The 18,707-nt window shown below is 44.0% G+C and overlaps 1 protein-coding gene across 6 annotated transcripts in view; it reads left to right on the top strand.

The window, feature by feature from the left end:
• The first annotated feature begins 185 nt into the window (after positions 1-185).
• UBR3 (ubiquitin protein ligase E3 component n-recognin 3) overlaps positions 186-18,707 on the top strand; it is a 198,117-nt gene continuing 179,595 nt past the window's right edge. For 2 of the 6 annotated variants that reach the window (XM_053265271.1, XM_053265280.1), the window contains exons 1-5: positions 186-945; positions 8,480-8,619; positions 10,010-10,168; positions 10,523-10,669; positions 11,674-11,723. In XM_053265271.1, coding sequence (XP_053121246.1) covers positions 485-945; positions 8,480-8,619; positions 10,010-10,168; positions 10,523-10,669; positions 11,674-11,723 — 957 coding nt within the window. In that variant the 5' untranslated portion in view covers positions 186-484. Of the gene's footprint in view, positions 946-1,149; positions 1,169-1,504; positions 1,612-8,479; positions 8,620-10,009; positions 10,169-10,522; positions 10,670-11,673; positions 11,724-18,707 lie in introns of those variants that run through there. The other 4 variants (XM_053265289.1, XM_053265299.1, XM_053265317.1 and 1 more) reach the window with 3 other exon arrangements.

The following is an 18,707-nucleotide window of genomic DNA, read 5'->3' on the forward strand; positions in this document are numbered from 1 at the left end:
GTAATAGAGAGTGCAGTTCGAAAATCGGCAATTTAAAAAAAAATGTTTAGAAACGACTCTAAGTGACACACGACCCTTGGTCTATTTACTACTGTGGCGTGGAGTCCCATGGAACTCCAGGACACCCTAGGGAGGCAGCCAGCCAGCCAGCCACACGGGGCGGGGGAAGGGGAAGAACGAGAGAGCGAGGGCGGGTTGATGTCAGGGCGGAGAGAAGCAGGCAGGAGCCGCCAGGCGCAGGCAGTGTGGCGGCGGCGGCGGCGGCGGCGGCAGTAGGAGGTGGAGAGGACCGAGAGCAGTAGGCGGCCTGAGGGAGGCGGGCAGGGAGGGTGCCGGCCTTCCCGGCTATCGCGAGAGGCGCCGCCAGCAGGGGAAGGGAGGGGAAAGAGTGAGGGAGAGGCAGGCAGGCGAGGAAGGGAGCCAGCCAGCGGCTGCCGGCGGCTCTCCTGCTACCAGCAGCTGAGGGGACTCGCAGGCTGCCGTCATGGCGGGGGCCGGCGGCGGAGCGAGCGGCCCGGAGAAGCGGGCCACGGCGGCGCGCCTGAAAGCGGCCCTCAGTGCCAGCGCCGCCGCCGAGGAGAGCGAGGCTGCGGGGGAGCTGCAGGCGCTGCTGGAGCGGGTGCTGAGCCCGGCGGCGGGCAGCGGCGGCGGCGAGGCGGTGTCGGAGGCGCTGGCGTGGTGCCGCTGCCTGCTTGCGGGCGGCGAGCCCTGGGACAGCTTCGTGCAGGCGGTGAGGGCCTACGACCCGGCCACGCTCTGCGGCCTGGTGTGGACGGCCAACTTCGTGGCCTATCGCTGCCGGACTTGCGGCATCTCGCCCTGCATGAGCCTCTGCGCCGAGTGCTTCCACCAGGGCGAGCACGCCGGGCACGACTACAACATGTTCCGCAGCCAGGCGGGGGGCGCCTGCGACTGCGGCGACGGCAACGTCATGCGGGAGGCCGGGTGAGTGAGGGAGGGAGGCCGGGCGGGCGGGCGGTGGGACGCGGGAGTCTCTGTCTGTGCTCCCCCCTCACGCGGCGGCACCACACACACACACACACACACACACACACACACACACACACACACACGGCCTGCTCTGAAGCAGAAGCGCAGCGGCGGGCTGCTGTCAGCCACCCACCCAGCCGTAGCGCCGGTGATGCGAGGGAGCAGGTTGAGCGTGATGGTGGGTGCAAGAACCGGCCCTGGTGCTCCGCAGGAACGGAGCTGGAATCTCTCTCTCTCTCCCCCCCTCCCCCCCGATTCTTTATTCGTGATCGATAATGTCAGCTCACACACCCCAGAGGAAAAAGAGAGACTTGCGACCCTTCCCAGTTAGCAGGATTGCGGCGCAAGCTCTTGTGTTGACTGTGACAGGCTAATCCGGCTGGCCCTCTGGGATTTGTCACGTGCGTGTCACTCCCCACTTCATAAGGAAAAGTGCGTTGCGAGGGGAGAAAACTACAATCCATCCGTGTAGGTTAGAGACAGAATCTTAGAGCTGGTCAAAGGGTATAATGAGTCACTGCGAAGTAGAATGTGTCCTTCACCTACGTGGGATGTGTATCTTTCTGTGGTGATTGTGAGCACTGAGGGTGATAGAAAAATGATACTGAAGAATGAAAAGTGGTGTGTATTAGTGCTGGGACAGTTAATGCTGGGTATGTGGTGGTATAGGAATGAGAGAGATTTGTGTTGTGCAAAAGACAGATAGGTGCACGCCCATGGAGTGGATACACATGCCTACTACATCTTTTAATCCAGAGTGACTGCAAACTCATGGTTTTGTCTTTACAGAGACCTTTAATTCACATTAGAATAACCATTTTGATCTTATGTACTGTACAGCAGCTTGATAAGGTGCAGCTAATCTACAGTTTAGCCTTCAGTTTATGCCTCTAGCCCACACTTTTCACACATGGTTACATGGTTGTGTATGTCTTTGGGTGAGTCTTGTAGGTCAAGTAGGCACAGACTCTGATGTCACAGGACTCTGTAGCCAGGCTATTGCACCCAGTAATCTTTCCTCTTGGTCTCTATGATCTGTAGGCTCTACAGCCTTAACTAAGCAGGCTCTGCCCTGGTTGAATATGAAGGGTTGTTAAGGGGACAAGTCATGCTTGCTACCACAGGACCAGCTCTCCTCTGGTCTTGTGAGAAATAAAGGAAAGGTTGTGCCGTGGAGTCAGTGTCGACTCCTAGCGTAAAGTCACAGAGCAAGATGGTTCCGTTTCTTTTTCACTCCTTTTTAAAGGTACATTAAATGTTGGGCTGTAGAGCCTACAGATCATAAAGACCAAGACTTGATGTGTGAGCACTGTAAGATATTCCCTTGAGGGGATGGAGCCGCTCTGGGAAGAGCATCTGGGTTCCAATTTCCCTCCCTGGCATTTCCAAGATAGGGCTGAGAGAGATTCCTGCCTGCAACCTTGGAGAAGACTCTGCCAGTCTGGGTAGACAATACTGAGCTAGATGGACCTGTGGTCTGACTCAGTATCCTATGTTCCTATGCCCCACACAGGTATGCTGTATTAAGGGTGCAGTAAGGATTTTTGCAGGGGAGGACTGTGTATGAGTGTAAGACAGGTTTATGCACTGAGAACCTGTTCAGATGTTGCTTTGCCTTACATTTTACCTAAGGTGAGATCAGGAGCAGGTTTGCATTCACCCTCTGCACCTCTCCTCCTTTCCCCTCCCCGCTGATGGTAACAAGGAAAATGGGAGATCTCATTGTCACTTGAACGTGGGACCTTCCTGACAATACAAGTTAGAATGTATTCCCATAAATTTAATGTATCGGGTGCCCTGCAATGTGGTTTCTTCACTGTAGAAATCTGAGGTCATGTGGGAGGAATTGACAGCATACTTATGTTCCATGCCAGTGTTGCCCCACCTCCTGGGCGTGGCAACACTGGCAGAGGAAGTAAACATGTTGGTGGCCCCTTCCATGTGACCTTGGTGTCCTCTTTTGTTGTTGGTGTGATGAGGCGGAGCTACGCTAGCAGGTCCTATTTAGAGACCTGTTCCTGTTTCTCAAAGGTAGGTCGGGGGAATCCCATATCCAAAGGATGTGGGATCTCCTGATTCCCTATTTACCTTTTATCTGCAGTGAGGGAAAGGAGGAAGAGTGGCCAGGTATGTAAGCTGAAGGAGATGATAAGAAGAACGTATGGTGCTTGCAGTATATACTGGCTTCTGAATCTAAACATTTGTGGTTGAAGAAAAGCATTTGTGACTCAGTTCAAGTGATATAACACAAAGTAAACATTGATATATGGGGTATGGGGGAAAAAGAAACATGTGAAGTGACCCAGAGAGAAAGCTAGTAGGGTAGGTTGGTTGGAAGGCTTTTAATAGGGAGGGGATATAGAAAACTGGATTGGGTAGAGAAATGGAATAACAGGTTTAAGGAGTAGGGCTGAACATGAAGAATGGCTGTAGAGAGGAATATGGAGCAAAGCTAAATGTAGGAGAGAGAGGATGCAGGGTACATTATGCTATGTTGGGTAGTGTTTAATATGTGTAGGGTTTTGCAGAAGTATAGGGGTACATACTGTTGCTAGTATAATAGACGGATGTAAAGCTGTGAGGGCTTCACAGTCATACTTTATTGGCAGCTCCACAGTAGTACTTTATTGGCAGGACAAGATGATCAAGTGCTGCCAAATTGTGGAAAGAGTCTCTTGCTGTCATAGTGAAAGCATGTGATAGCTCTGGAGTCACCCTATCCTGTGCCCCTATTTTAGTAAGGATTCATGCATAAACTCTGATAGTATGCCAGTGTATAAACAATCCTCAAGTGTTGTCTGCTCAAGTGATAGATGCTGCCCATTGTTAGTATGAAGGTTGAAAAGAGAAGGCAGAGACAACTGTGGAACCTAGTCATTTTTATTTTTATGCAGTACTGTTACTTTAGTAGGCAAAGCTATAATTAAAATGCAGCTCTGCCTTGCAAATTTAATGGGGCGGCGGGAGCAACATAATCCAGTTGTCATGGTTCACAAAAGCAATGCTTCCTGATCAGTATATCTGTTAAATCTTCATGAGAATCCAGTATGGCTATGTTTTCTTTTTTCATTTTTGCTTTATTGGCATAATCTATATTTGTCCTGTTACATTTTCCCTCTATTATGTGTAATATTTCCTGTAACCATTGTCAGTGAGATCACGGTGGGGCTGGAATAATTGTTGGAACATTATTTTAATTTACTGGTAGTCTGGTAGTGGCCAGCAGTTATATTTTCAGGTATGCGGTATATTCTTCTGAATTAGAATCAACAGTATATTTTGCAAAGTCCGGTAATTTATCTGATAGATTCCAGTCTTGGAAAAGACAGCCATGCAGATCCTCATGACATCAGTGTTTGTCCCATGGTGGAAGGAAGCATGGTAAAGGGTATAATAGGATCTAGGAAATCCCACTATCTGAATATGGTGTTAGAGCCCAGTTAGACCTAGTCCTTACAAACAGTAGATGAGTTGGTAAATCTATTTCTGCACTGTCCTGCTTCAGGTTGAGGGTGGAGGTTGAATGCTCCTCAGTATAAGCCTGGACATGAATATATCCTGAGAACTGGCATGTCAGGAGAAGGCTCTAGTTTTCTATCCACAGGGCAGCTTTCTGCATGGCGGAGGATTCAGTCAGGTGAATTCTTTCTCGCCTTCCAGAAACTGGTTTACCACCTCTTTTGCCCTTTGTGAGAACTAGGCATTTTACAAGGTCCCGCATGTAACTACCATGTTTTCTGAAACGTACTGATACGATAATGCAAAAGAGTATTCTCCTGTTATGACTCTGGATGTATTTCTGTTGGGATTTTGCTAGTGATGGTATGCCTTGGAGATCACCTGTTGCTTCCACCTTACTGATTTAAAATGTTTCCTCTTTGTTATTTAGATTATCTTGGCAAGAGTGCAAATAGTGAATCCATAGCAAGCTAAAAAGATTAAAAAACAGCACATTTATTTGAAACAGTGATGTGAAGTAAAGAATTTGAGTGTTTATCTGTTAGTTTAGTCTATGGTTGAGACCTGTTAGGTCTCAAGCCCTCACCCCACCCCACTTCATTTCTGGAATGGAAGCTTGCCATTACCATCCCACTCATTTTGCTTTCTCCTTGTTCTGGTTCATTCTCCACCTTCCCCTCACCCTCTAACCTTCCCACAATCTGACAGTCCAGCAGGTCAGTCAAGACTGTATTAGTCAAGATAATCCTTTATCTGTTTTGAGTATTAAGGTTTCCATCAAAGCAAACAGCTGCCCCTCTACAGTTAAGCAAACTTTAACAGCTATGGTAAAGACCAGGATTAAACTTTTGCAAGGATTCCTAGCATGTGTCGAAATGCATTCTAAGTAGTATTTTCCCTGGCATTGTATTTCTTGGCAACATCCCCAGAGACTGCCTTATACTATGCCTTCTGCAATTAGAAATTATTGATTGTGTCCAGTATAATGTGTGTTAAAATATCTGCCTGTTGTGCCTGCTGATCCAGTGAGGAGTTTTCAATATAGCCATGACTCACAAATGTTAGTACCTCTACATGTTCTTTTGTCAAGCTGAATTATGTAGTGCTTGTTTTGCCTGTTTCAACTTTGAATCAAGAGTGCTTTTAATGATTCTTCCTCTTCCTTTCAGTGCTTAGATAATTTTGTTTCAGTAGGTTATAAATAGATGTGGAAGATCAGAGCTGTCTAGTTTATTAGTTGTAAAATGGCTTTAGTCCAGTGCTGAAAGAAAAGCGGGCAGGGGGGAACTTCCTGATAACTGATGCTAATTGATATGGTCAAAAATTGAGAAACATTTTCTAGGAGGAGGAGGATGGATCTAGGCAACTTTGAAGTGATCTTTAAAAATCCACATTTGCTTCACCACAGGGATTTTTAAAATGCTATGTATAAACTAGCTGCTGCACATAAAACAAAATAATGAATACAGACCTTGTTCTTAGATTTTTAAATGCTGGTACAAATGCTCAGGTTAGTTTATTCTTTCTATTTTTATTTTTCATTTTTGTGCCTTTGCTTTTTAATGTGCATCTCTGTGATCACAATGAAGAATAAAGTTATGTAGGTTTTAGGTTTTATAAATGCTCATTTATAAAGATGTAATTGTTATCAATCTTTATAAATGAGCATTTATAAAACCTAAAACCTACATAACAAATTTATTCTTCATTATAAAAACAAAGAAACTTGTGACACTTTAAAGGCTAACCAATTTATTTTGGTATCAGCTTTTGTGAACTAGAGTCCACTTTATCAGATGCGTGAAGTGTTATTCTCAGTTGGCAGTGTGTGTGTATACACACCCACCCACACCCATAGATAGATATGCAAGCATGGATTAGAGGAAGCGGGGAATGGTTGATCAAGCTATGGAATGCAAGAGGTACAGTTTGAGACCATTATTAGGTAAAACTGAAAAGTAAGCAATGAGTACAGCAACTGTTGACAGCAGCAGCAATAGCAGTCTTTTTGGCTATGCAGATTAGTACTAGTAATGAGCTGGGAACAGTGTTTTTGTATAAAGTATTTATTCAGACTATTGAACTGTGAGCTGAAAAGGCCTTGGAATGGAGAAATAAATATATGGGGTAAGCACAGTGATAATTTACATCGGTATATAGGTGATTATCATTCTTCCTGTCTGAATTAAGGTTGCAATCCTAAGCACATTTCTCAAGGAGCAAATCTCACAATGGGACTTACTTCTGAACAATATTCTCAGTTATGTAGATGATGCTTCTTAATTACAGAAAATACGAAGCTCATCTAGTTTACAGGACCCATAAGGAAACTACATCTACTATCACTTGTAAAGATTGATTCTGAATAACATATGTAAGGGAAGCCAGTATGAAAAATGAACTATATATTTGTGAAATATTTTGACAGTAAAATTTCAGGAATCTGTCTCTTCAAGGGAGCAGAAAACAAAAGCCATGGATTATTTCAGTAGTTTATTTAGAAAATAGGGGCTGGTGGATGTACTTTGAGGAGAATTTTTCAGTAAAAGGGCATAATCTATATAATTTCTCTGATGCCATCTTTTAGGAAATATTCTGTATTTGAGTTTCAAGTAAAGTGTTTCTTCAGTTATGTCTTGTAACAGATTAAATGGATTTTGCCCCCTAAAAAGCTTTCTTGAAAAACAAAGGGCACCTATTTCCTCAATGAATCATTGATTATATCTGCTCTATATAAGCTCTTGCTATTGTATTGGCATTATTTGCTCCTGTTGTAAAACTTAATGTGTCTCTTTTTTTGTATTGTCAAAATAATGCATACATTTCTCTTGCACAAGTTCTGAGTTATATGGAAACATTTAAACAAGTTTGTTTCACAATGAATCCATGTTATGTCTTTTGCATTACTGGATTTGTATTTTCACATTTGATAGAAACATTATGCTATGCTATGTTATGTTATGCTATGTTGTTTATTATACAGTATATTTCTATACTGTAGGGATGTGCATGGAACCAGTTCAGTATTCTCTTCCTGGAGCGCTGAACTGGTTTGTTCTGCTGGTGTTTGAGTCGATTCGAAGGGCGGAGGGTTGCTTTAAGGGACAGGGAAGGTGCTGCACACCGGTCAGCCCCCGCCCCGCCGCTTTCTCCCTAACAGCACTCTTTTAAAAAGTGGGTGTGCATTCCTGCTTGCAGCCCCGACCAGCTTTTCCACGCTCATGGCCAACATGTGCGTGGCCCAGCGCACCCACTTTTTTTGAGAGCATTGGTGAGGGGAAAATGGCAGGGTGGGGACTGACAGGCTGAAATTTAATTAGATTAGCTGAACATTATAGCTGAACATTCAATGAACAATGCAAAATACCGGCATTTACTCATGAGCTTCTACTCAATAGCTTGCTGTAAGCAGACCTGTGAATATTTTGTGATTTAATAGTATGGTTTGGATGCCCAAGTCAGCATCCAGAGAGATCTTAACTTTTAGGGTTTTTTTTTTAAACCCCAAGTTTCTAGCATTCTTACCTTTTTAGCCTATTGCAGCAATTAAACTAATTGCTTATAACCAGGGGTATGCTAAGCAAAATTCTGTGTCCTGTAGTAATTATGTCGATTAAGCCAATTTGCATATATTTGCTTTTCCTGCATAATCTGCTTTTAGTTAGTCATGGAAATAGGCAAGAAGCTGTACAGTATACTGAAGCTCTCCCACTATCACTCAGTCTGGAACTTTCACCAGGCGGTTCTCATCATACAATAAGGTGATATTCAGTTCCAATAAACTTTGGAACTGTAGGAACAGTATCACTTAACAGCTTTCTGTAAGATATAGGTATGGAAGAAAAGGAAGTTTGAGAAGAAAACCAACTATCCATTTTGCTGAGACTAAATGAGGCATGTTAAGCCTACCTGTTTTGTATATGTATGCATATGCTTAAATATGCAAGTGTAGAAAAAATAGCAGATGTTTGTTCTTTGTTTTTAATTAGATGTCTAAAATTCTTTTAATGTTATATAACTTTGTTTACAGGTTTTGCAAAAGGCACCAGATCAAATCAAGCTCGGAAGTTCCATCTGTTCCAAAAGACCTGCTAATAATGTCAGAACTAGTTCTTCCGCAATTCATCTTTTGTCTTATTCAGTACTTAAGGGAAGGCTATAATGAACCAGGTATGGAAAATATCAAAGTTCTGTTTGTTGGAATAGGGATCTGTCTGGTGAGTTTAACATTAGGCTTGTGCCCAAAACGTTTCGGAGGCCATATTGAAGGCCTCCAAAACATTTCGGCGCTGGGGGCGGTTTCCGCGTTTTGGCGCCGACGGGGGTAGCACTTTAAGGGCGGGGGAGGGTGTACTCACTCCTCCCGCCGCATTTCCCCCACCGGCGCGCTGTTGTTCTTAAGCCCCTCGGGGCGGCAGCGTTTCTCACTGCCGCCCTGTTTCCCCCGTTGGCTGGAAGTGGCGAGTGCGCGTGCACCCGTCGTGTGTGCGTGCGCACATGGCAGAAGGGCACGCGAACGCACAACGGGCACACACGCGCTCGCGACTTCCGGCTACTTCAGGCCGACGGGGGAAACGGGGCAGCAGGGAGGAACGCTGCCGCCCCGAGGGGCTTAAGAACAACAGCGTGCCGGCGGGGGAAATGTGGCGGGAGGGGTGAGTCCTTAAAGTGCTACCCTTAAAGTGCTACCCCCGTTGGCACCAAAGATTTTCATGCACATCCCTATTTAACATGAACAGCTGGTAAGCTTCATTTTATTAGTTTTGTTTGTTTTGGGGGGTTCACAATTTTGTTTTCAAAATAAGTGTAATTTCAAACACTTGTAACCCACTGGAATGTGATATGAGCATGTTGTTCAAATGATGTTGTATAATTTTCTAGGTATATCTTACCTGTGTAATTGATACCATGTATTTTGCAAAATGGGTGGTAAAAGTCCATAGAAAAAAAGTTTGAAAGAAGAGTAATGTACATCGCTTCCTAGATTACCCAGAAAAGGGTGAGGGTGAGGTTGACACTCTGTGTCTCTTTGGCCAGAAACACTGGAAGGCAATTATTGTAAACTGCCCAGAGACATGATTTTGGGGTGGTGTACAAAAATACTAAACAAATTTTTGCAGTACTACCTTGGGAACCATGCCTTGTAGTTTTAAGGAAAGAATAGAATTAACAGCTTTACACAAATGCTAACATAGTGAAATGTAAGTAGAAGACACCATTATGTGAGTACTGAGATACAAGTCAAGGTACTGAGAGCAGTAATGATTGAGAAAATGGAAAGTGGATAATTGATAATGTCAAAATCAAAGCAATGAGAGACTCCATGGTATAAAAAGGTAATGAGAACAACTCTGAGGCTAGGTTGAATATAAGAGGGAATGGATAGTCAGTAGCTTGGCTAGAAAAGTTTGTTTATTCTGCCCTTCATCATATGCAAGTGTTGTAATCAGCAAGTGGCATCTGGCCTAAAGCTTTGGTTGTAAGAATGGGATGATATACTTGGAATTTAAAATAATTATAACCTTGAACAATTGCTTTTTTTTTAAACCCTCCTTCCCAGTTCTTGATCTACCATCAGAAAAAGACCTTCACAAAGTTCTTCAGGTATTGGAACCCCACATTTCCTTTCTAGAAGATCTGACAAAAATGGGAGGAGCGATGCGTGCAGTCCTTACTCAGGTGTTGACAAATCAGCAGTTCTATAAAGATCTTAGCTCTGGTGAGTTGATGTTATATTTTATCTTGACTCTTCAACCTGGCTTGTCTGCTGGCTATTGCAGGAGGAGCAGCAGGGCAGCACTGCGGAAGTATTTGTGCTCGCTCGCTCGCTCAGCCTTAAAAGGCTAGAAGAAAGGGTGCAGAAGCACTGCTTGAAGGAAGGGGTCTGGATCCCATGCAACAAATGAATAATAGTGTGAAACCCCATCATTTATTTTCTACTGTGGGTCACTTATTCTGCAGTCTCTTAGCCAATCTTTTAAACCTGTTTCATGCTATAAGGTGTTCGTGGGTAGAGTGGGGGGTGGGTGGATTCGTCCATAGAGTGGATTTTTATCTCTGAAATATGTTTAAGGTGGTGGTGGAGAAAATGCATGTGCAAAGAAAAGCCATGAAAAGTATCTTATAGCACTGAAAGGTTCTGGACTGACACTTCCTGAAGATAAGATGGCATGTGGAGGGCAGGAACAAGCAGCTGGATCTAGCACTTTGGTAGCTCAAGGTTTGTTTCCTTTTTTTAAAAACAAAGACTGTTTTAATTAAGTTTTGAAACATTTTGGCAGCATTGATTTACTTGGCACCCTTAAATTTAGCAATTTCTGAGGTGGTATAAAAGGTGTATTTGAAGTTGTACAAATACTAGGGACAAAAAGTGATTCAAAACCTTTATTCAGTTTCCAACATGGGAGTAGGCAAAATCTAATATCTAAATCAAGCACCTACAAATCTACTTGTCAGCTGTGAGTACTCTCAGCTCTTTTGGAAAGTAGAGCACCCAGCACCACACAGATTTCCTCACCAGAGGGTTCATTTCCACTGCCATTTTTGGGAAGGTAAGAACGATCAGGAATCTTTTCTAAGCAGTAGGAGAGGGCTCCCACAGTTTCTTACCATCACTTGATCCCAGTGAGATGACAGGAGACCCTCTTCTCTCCTAGGCTTGTGTGCCAGAAGAGGATCAGAGGAAGAGAGGGGACTGGTGGTGACCAGAGATAATGACTGGCTAGTGAGCTAAGCCTAAACTTGTGGTTTCCTAATCTAAATTCTTACAAAATAGAATAGAATTATCACTGTAGTATCATTGAGCCCACACAATTCCCAAGGGCCCCCCAACCCCCATAGCAGCCTTTCGGGGGACTTGGGCAGTAGCTCTAGGAAGGTGGGGGCAGGGAAGATGCTTGTGAGATGCTATTTTGCTGCTTAAGATGCTGTTTTGTTGCTTAAGATTAATTTTTGCTGCTCCCCATTTAAAAATAATACGACAGATGAAAACAATCTGACAAAATAGGCATCAATAAAAGCAACAAAATTATCATTTTCATTCTCAACACTTCTGTCAAATACCGTTGGGTCTAATTGGCCCTTGCTGGAATAATTAATGATTCACCTAGGCTTGTGTAGAAGAAGACATGTAGGTTGTGTTGTTTTAAAATACAACTCTCACACTATTCTTTTGTCCAGTTATGTGTGAATTGTAAAGGATATTTTAATTTTTAATTTCACAAGGTTTTGCAGGTGCTACACCAACTTCAGGGCAAGGTGACTCTTCAGATGAGGTGAGACTTCTTCAGAAATAAACTAAAATGTAATCTTATGTGAAATAAACTAAAAGACTCCAAGCTTTTTCTTGCTAGTGTTTGCTAACCAGCGGAGTGCTTGCTTCAAGGGCTGTAATCCATTATGTAGGAAACATCTCTCTTCTGTGTTTGTAGAGTCAGTCTCTCTCAGCTTTCTCCTGCTATGAGAGTTGTTGCTAATATTGCGTTTGTTGAACTAATTTTAGTAACACTGGGAATCACAGTATAGATAGCAACTCTTGCAAATATGCTAGCTCATTACCATGTCAGCGTCACTTGCTCTGAGCAGCTTTAAGCAGTGCTATTCTGTAAAGGATCTGGATCGAGATCCGTCAAGATCCTTAAGAATGGGTAATGTGCTTGTACAGGACCCTCGTGGTAGAATGCTGCAGCTCGTCGAGGTGACTGAGCCCCGTCTCCATGCCTACAGCATGCTATTTAAAGGCAGGGCGGGCGCCATGTTCTTGAGTTCTTTTCCGACCACTGTTGCGTTCAGTTCTTGGGCTGTTGCTCCTTGTTAAAGTTCTTCGTGTGAGTTCATCTATTAAAAAAAAAAAAAAAAAAACCCAACGGACTGTTATTTTCTGTATTGACTTGGGAACGACAAGGGCTTCAGGACTTTGTCGGCATTAATACCACATTTGAATGGATATAGATTATGATTTTGGATATCCCTAACATGGCTGAGGAGAAACGGACTTTCAAGAGGTGCATGGGATGTAATGCCAAGCTTCCCTCAAAAGACCTCCACAATCTATTTCTGATTTGCTTAGGAGAGGAGCAAAATGTCTCCTCTTGCAAGATATGCTTGTCATTTTCTAAGCAGATGTGAAAAAATAGGGCTTTGCAGCTTTGTGCTGCCATTTATGATGAGGTGTTAAGCCTTTCGATGGGAGAACCCCGCCCTACAACTTTAACGTCGGCTTCTAAAGACTTGGCGTTGACTCCTAAGCTGACTTGCTCAAAACCGTCACAGCCATCGATAGTGACCACTGTTAAAAGCCCAAAAGCTCCTTCCAAGTCGACTCCTACTTTGACACCAGGACATTCAAAGTAGAAGGGAAAGCGTTCGAGATCAGATACTCCTCCATCTTCTCTACGACCCAAGAAGTCAAAGACTGTGGACTTGAGGAAAGAAAGAACGTGTCCCCCGTCAGGTCTGCAAAACTTGCCTCTGAAATCCCCAGTGCCAACAGTCGAGATAAACTGCCACCGCTTGACATTGAAAACTTCGACGTCAAGGAAGGAGATGCGACTAGTGTTGGAGAAACCACTTTATGTCAACCGCTCTTCTACACTGAGACTGTCAATGTCAAGGGCTCGTTCTCTGTCTCAAGCCCCCACTCCAGTTGACTTTTTGGCCCCATTGATGCCTAGTGGACACTAAAAGTCTCGAAAGAGGTGTTATTGGATCCTACCACTGTCTTCACCTTCCTTTTCCATACTGGATTCTGAGTCAAGCACGCCTTTGACATCAACATTTAAAGTTTTCCCTTCACAGTCTTCCGGTTTGGGAACTCCAAAAGAATCGGTTATGGCTCAATCGTTTGACCAACACACTCCAGCACCATGTTCTGTCTTCTGCCCACTTGGCTGGCCCATCTTCGTAGCATTCATGTGGGTTTGCACATTTGTCCACTGCAGGCGTGCTTTGTACTTCGACAACTCTGGGGACAAGATCCCCTGGCTTACCCTATAATTTTCAAGAGGACCAACCCTGGAGATCCTCTCAACCAGAGTCTTTCTTGCCTCTGGCATCTGCTATGACTCCAGTTCAGAACCCACTGTACAAAGTTTTTCTGCTGTGATGCAGACAGTCGCCTGGCCATCTATAAAGCACTTGGTGAATTCAACCACTCAGACTGTTTTCAAAGGCACTGATAAGGGGTCTCAGACTCTACCTATTCTAGCAGCACAAGAAAAAGTTACCATTGAGACTCAGACGTACATACTACCATCACCAACTCATTCACCTTCTGAGCATCATGACTCTTCTGACTTTGAGTCCGATCCTGATGAATCGGAAGACATGGCAGATCTTCCGACCGACGTACCTCTGACCACACATGTTTAACCTAATGAAGAAGAGCTGGTCTTGTAGTAGCAAACATGACTTGTCCCCTTAGCTAAGCAAGCCTGCTCAACTTTGGCCCCCCAGCTGTTTTTGGACTACAACTCCCATAATCCCTAGACACAGCAGCCAATAGCCGGGAATTATGGGAGTTGTAGGCCAACATCTGCAGGAGGGCCGAAGTTGAGCAGGCCTGCTCTAAAGAAACATGCCTGGCTTGACTCCACCAATCTACAGGGTGACATGAAAGACAAAATTGAAGGCTTACCTTTCAGTGGTAAGGGCTTCTTCAGCGAGGACAAGACTTTTTAGATTGTGAGTCCTTTGAGGACAGGTGACCATCTTCTTGATATATTTATTTGTCCATGTAAACTGCTTTAAGAACTTTGGTTGACAAGTGGCATATAAATATTGTAGTAGTAGTAGCAGTGATTCAGAGAAGATCAAACAGAGATGGAAGGAGTATACTGAAAATCTGTACAGCAGGGACGTCAGCATCCAAGATACTCTAGAAGATATTCCCTACTTGCAAGAACCTCTAGTATGGGAAGATGAATTTAGATCAGTACTCCGGTCATTACCAAGTCGGAAGCCTACAGGAATTGATGGAATAACTAAAGAAATATGACAGGCAACAGAAGAAGAATCAGTCAAGGCTCTAACCAAATATGCCAGCAAATCTGGAGAACACCACAGTGGTCAACAGATTGGAAGAGGTCAAGTCTACATACCCATACCAAAGAAAGGAGACTTAACAGATTGTGCAAACCATTGCACAATATCCTTCATTCCACATGCTAGCAAAATAATGCTCAGGATCATCCAACGCAGATTAGAGCCCTACGTGGAAAGAGAAACACTGGATGTTCAAGCTGGTTTCAGAAAAGGCCGAGGAACAAGAGACATCATTGCTGATCCACACTGGGTAATTGAGAAAGCCAAAGAATACCAGAAAGAAATCAATATGTGCTTTATTGACTACAGAAAAGCCTTTGATTGCATCGACTATATCCAGTTGTGGAATATCCTTAGGAAAAGGGGCATCCCAGAACATCTCTATGTTCTCATGAGAAACCTATACACAGAACAGAAAGCCACAGTCCTGACAGAACATGGTGAAACAGACTGGTTCCAGATTGGCAAAGGAGTAAGGTAAGGCTGTATACTTTCTCCTTCTCTATTCAATTTATATGCTGAACATATACTGAGAGAAGCTGGATTGGAAGAAGATGAGCGTGGTTTTAAAGTTGGAGGAAGAAACATCAATAACCTGTGCTATGCTGATGACACCATTCTGATAGCTGAGAATGAGGATGATCTGCAAGCTATAGTAATGAAAATCAAGGAGCACAGTGAAAAAATGGGACTACAATTAAATGTAAAGAAGACTAAACTAATGACAACTGGTACAGCAACCAGCCTCAGAATGGATAATGAAGACATTGAAGTGGTGGATAGCTTCTTCCTTTTAGGATCGACTGTCAACAGTAAAGGATCCAGCAGTCAAGAAATACGCCTCAGACTAGCACTTGGTGGGGTTGCAATGAAGGCCTTGGAAAGGATATTTTGATGACATTACATGTCTACACTTACAAAGATTAAAATAGTTTGGACAATGTTCTTCCCCGTGACACTCTATGGATTTGAAAGCTGGACTTTGAAGAAGCAAGATAGAAAAAGCTTTGATGCTTTTTGGTGCTGGAGAAGACTTGAGAGGATACCATGGACAGCCAGGAAAACAAACAAATTGATCATAGAACAAATCAATCCAGAATTTTCACTCAAGGCACAAATGACCAGGCTCAAACTATCATACTTCGGACACATTATGCGAAGACCCAGATCCCTTGAGAAGTCTGTAATGCTGGGGAAAGCTAAAGGAAAGAGAAGAAGAGGACAACCAGCAGCAAAGGTGGATGGACTCAATTACGACAGCAATGAATGCACCACTGAGAGACCTTAAAGGCCAAGTTGAAGACAGATCATCCTGGAGAGAATCTATCTATGTGGTTGCTAAGAGTAGACACCGACTTGATGGCACTTAATCAATCTATCAATCATAGTAGTAGTATACCAAGAGAACTGGCTTGAGACACTGGATCTCAAAGATGCATATTTCCACATTGGCATCAGGGCACAACACAGAAAATATCTGAGGTTTGCAGTAGGAAACAAGTATACCACTATGCGGTTTTACTCTTTGGGCTTGCCACCGCCCCCAAGGTATTTGCAAAATGTATGGGTGCCATGGTAGCTTACCTGCGGGCCCAGGGTATATCGGTCTATCCTTACTTGGATGACTGGCTCCTGACTTTCAGAGACAGACAATATCACTGCCCTAGCCTACATCAACTATCAGGGAGGGACAGTGTCTCAAAGTCTTTGTGCACTCAGCCTACATTTATGGCATTGGTGCATCTGGCATGAAGTCTGTCTAATGGCCATACACATAAAGGGCCTAGAGAACATCTTGACGGATGACTTAAGTCGAGTTTTTTCACAACAGCACGAATGGGAAATCAAGACAGAATACATTGCACCTCTCTTCACAAGTTGGATACGGCTGACGATAGATCTTTGCCATCTCAGAGAACACAAAGTGCATTTGTTTCTGCCCCAGGGCAGGTTATGACCCACAATCACTGAGGGACGTCTTCCAACTGGATTGGCAGCAGGAGATCCCATATATGTTTCCTCCGCGACCATTGATCAGCCGAGTGGTTGCCCGCCTTCTAACTGCTCCAACGTTGGGTATCCTGGTGGCACCATGGTGGCCAAGACAGCCATGGTTTCCACAGGTTCTCAGACTGTCAGGAAACTGCTACCAGAGGCTACTACAAGAGGTAGATCTCTTCGCACTAGACAACGGTAGCATACTGCATCCAGACGTTCTCACACTCCACCTAACAGCATGGCGAATCAGCTCTTGAATAAAATCCTACTTAACCAAAGGAAGTCTTCTACCAGATGAAATTACCTTAGCAAGTGGCTTAATTTCAAAGCTTGTGCAGGGATGCATGCACAACCAAGACAAGCCACAATCAAGGATGTGCTCCTCTACTTGACTAATCTAAAATCACATGGGTTGGCTAATGTATCTTTAAAGGTGCATCTAGCAGCAATTTCTTCAAAACATTTGGGCTGTGATGGGAAGACTCTCTTTTTGCACCTAGATAGTAAGGCTTTCCTGAAAGGCTTCATGAATTTGATTCCACTGACTGTGGAGCATATCCTTGGTCCTTTTGTCTTTAACCGAAGCCCCATTTGAACCAATGAGTTCTGCATCTATCAAGCTAGTGAATTTGAAAACTGCCTTTTTGCTTGCCATAATTATGGCCAAACTCGTTAGTGAATTGACAGCATTACGGATTGATTCGCCATACACCAGAATCTATCCTGATAAAGTGCTAATGCGTATGGACCCGGACTGTTTACCCAAGGTACTTCCACCTCAACCAGGACCTTGTTCTCCTTACATTCTTCAGGGTTTCATCTACGCTTTTAGAATGTGCAATGCACTCTTTGGATGGGTGGAGGGCACTTTTATGCAGAGGGCATCTAGTGGGCCACTGTGTGAAATAGGATGCTGGACTAGATGGGCCTTGGGCCTGATCCAGCAGGGCTGTTCTTATGTTTGTATATTACCTGGACTACACTAAGGACTTCTGATCAACCAAGCTCTTGTTTGTGGCATACAAGGGCTCTGTGAGTGGCTCCTGCATTTCCAGGCAAAGAATGGCTAGTTGAACTTGTTATGCTGACCTACAAGTCACAGAATGTTCAACCGCCAGAAGCAATCAAGGCCCATTCTACCCATGCCTACGCTTCTTCAGCTGTACACTTATCGGGGGTTGCCTTCACAGACATCAGTAAAGCTGCTACTTGGTTCACTGAGTTATCTTTTGTCAAGCATTACGCCGCAGATGTGCGTTCTGCTGCTGAGGTGAGCTTCGGGAGAAACGTTTTAAAGCAGGTGTTACAATAGGTACTACTGCACTTTCCTTCTCTGGGGAGCTAACTTAACACCCGTTCTTAAGGATCTTGACAGATCTCGATCCAGATAAACAGGTTGCTCACCTATAACTTACGATCTGGTAGAAATCTGTCGGCATCCATAAGACCTTCCTGGACCACCCCTCTGCAGTAGTGCTACTCTGTGTGCATACTGAGTGTGCATGCTATTCTCCTTCGATGATGAACTCATCTGATTCTGGATGATCGTTCTCCACAGCATTCATCCAAGAACAGAAGAACATGGTGCCCGGCCTGCCTTTAAATAGCACGCTGTAGGCGTGCTGGGTGGTGGGATGAGGTTCGGTTGCCTCAACGAGCTGCGGCATTCTACCACAGGGGTCCTGAGCAGGTGCATTACCCATTCTTATGGATATCGACGGATCTCTACCAGATCATAAGTTACAGGTGAGCAACCTGTTTTTGTGTATATCCTAAGTCACTTGTGCAGCTGAACTAGTATCAGCAATCATGAATTTTTCCCTTGTAGATTCCTTTTACTAGGAATCTGTAGGAAAAGATTATTTATTTCTAGAATTTACTACAGTAGGCAAATAGCTAATTATTTTCATAGATATAAATGCAGTTTAAAATTAAAATAGTCAAGAATCTCTGAGTTGTAGATATACTTACTTTTCCAAACCAGGAGTTGTTAGAACAAGAGGTAGACCTCCTTCCTTGAGACTTGAATAATTGCTGGATCCACTTCTCCCCGACACACTCTTACCTTGTAAACAATCTGGATGGGCCGAAATGAAGAAAATAGTGAGAAACGGGAAAGTGAACTGCTGAAGCTGTAGGCTACCTCTGGCTCTTGACTTCCTCATGTGCAGGCAAGCAGGCTCAGTGGTCCACATGTTGCACAAACATTCTCTATTTGA

The sequence above is a fragment of the Hemicordylus capensis genome, chromosome 1, assembly GCF_027244095.1.
Source record: "Hemicordylus capensis ecotype Gifberg chromosome 1, rHemCap1.1.pri, whole genome shotgun sequence".
NCBI lineage: Eukaryota > Metazoa > Chordata > Lepidosauria > Squamata > Cordylidae > Hemicordylus > Hemicordylus capensis.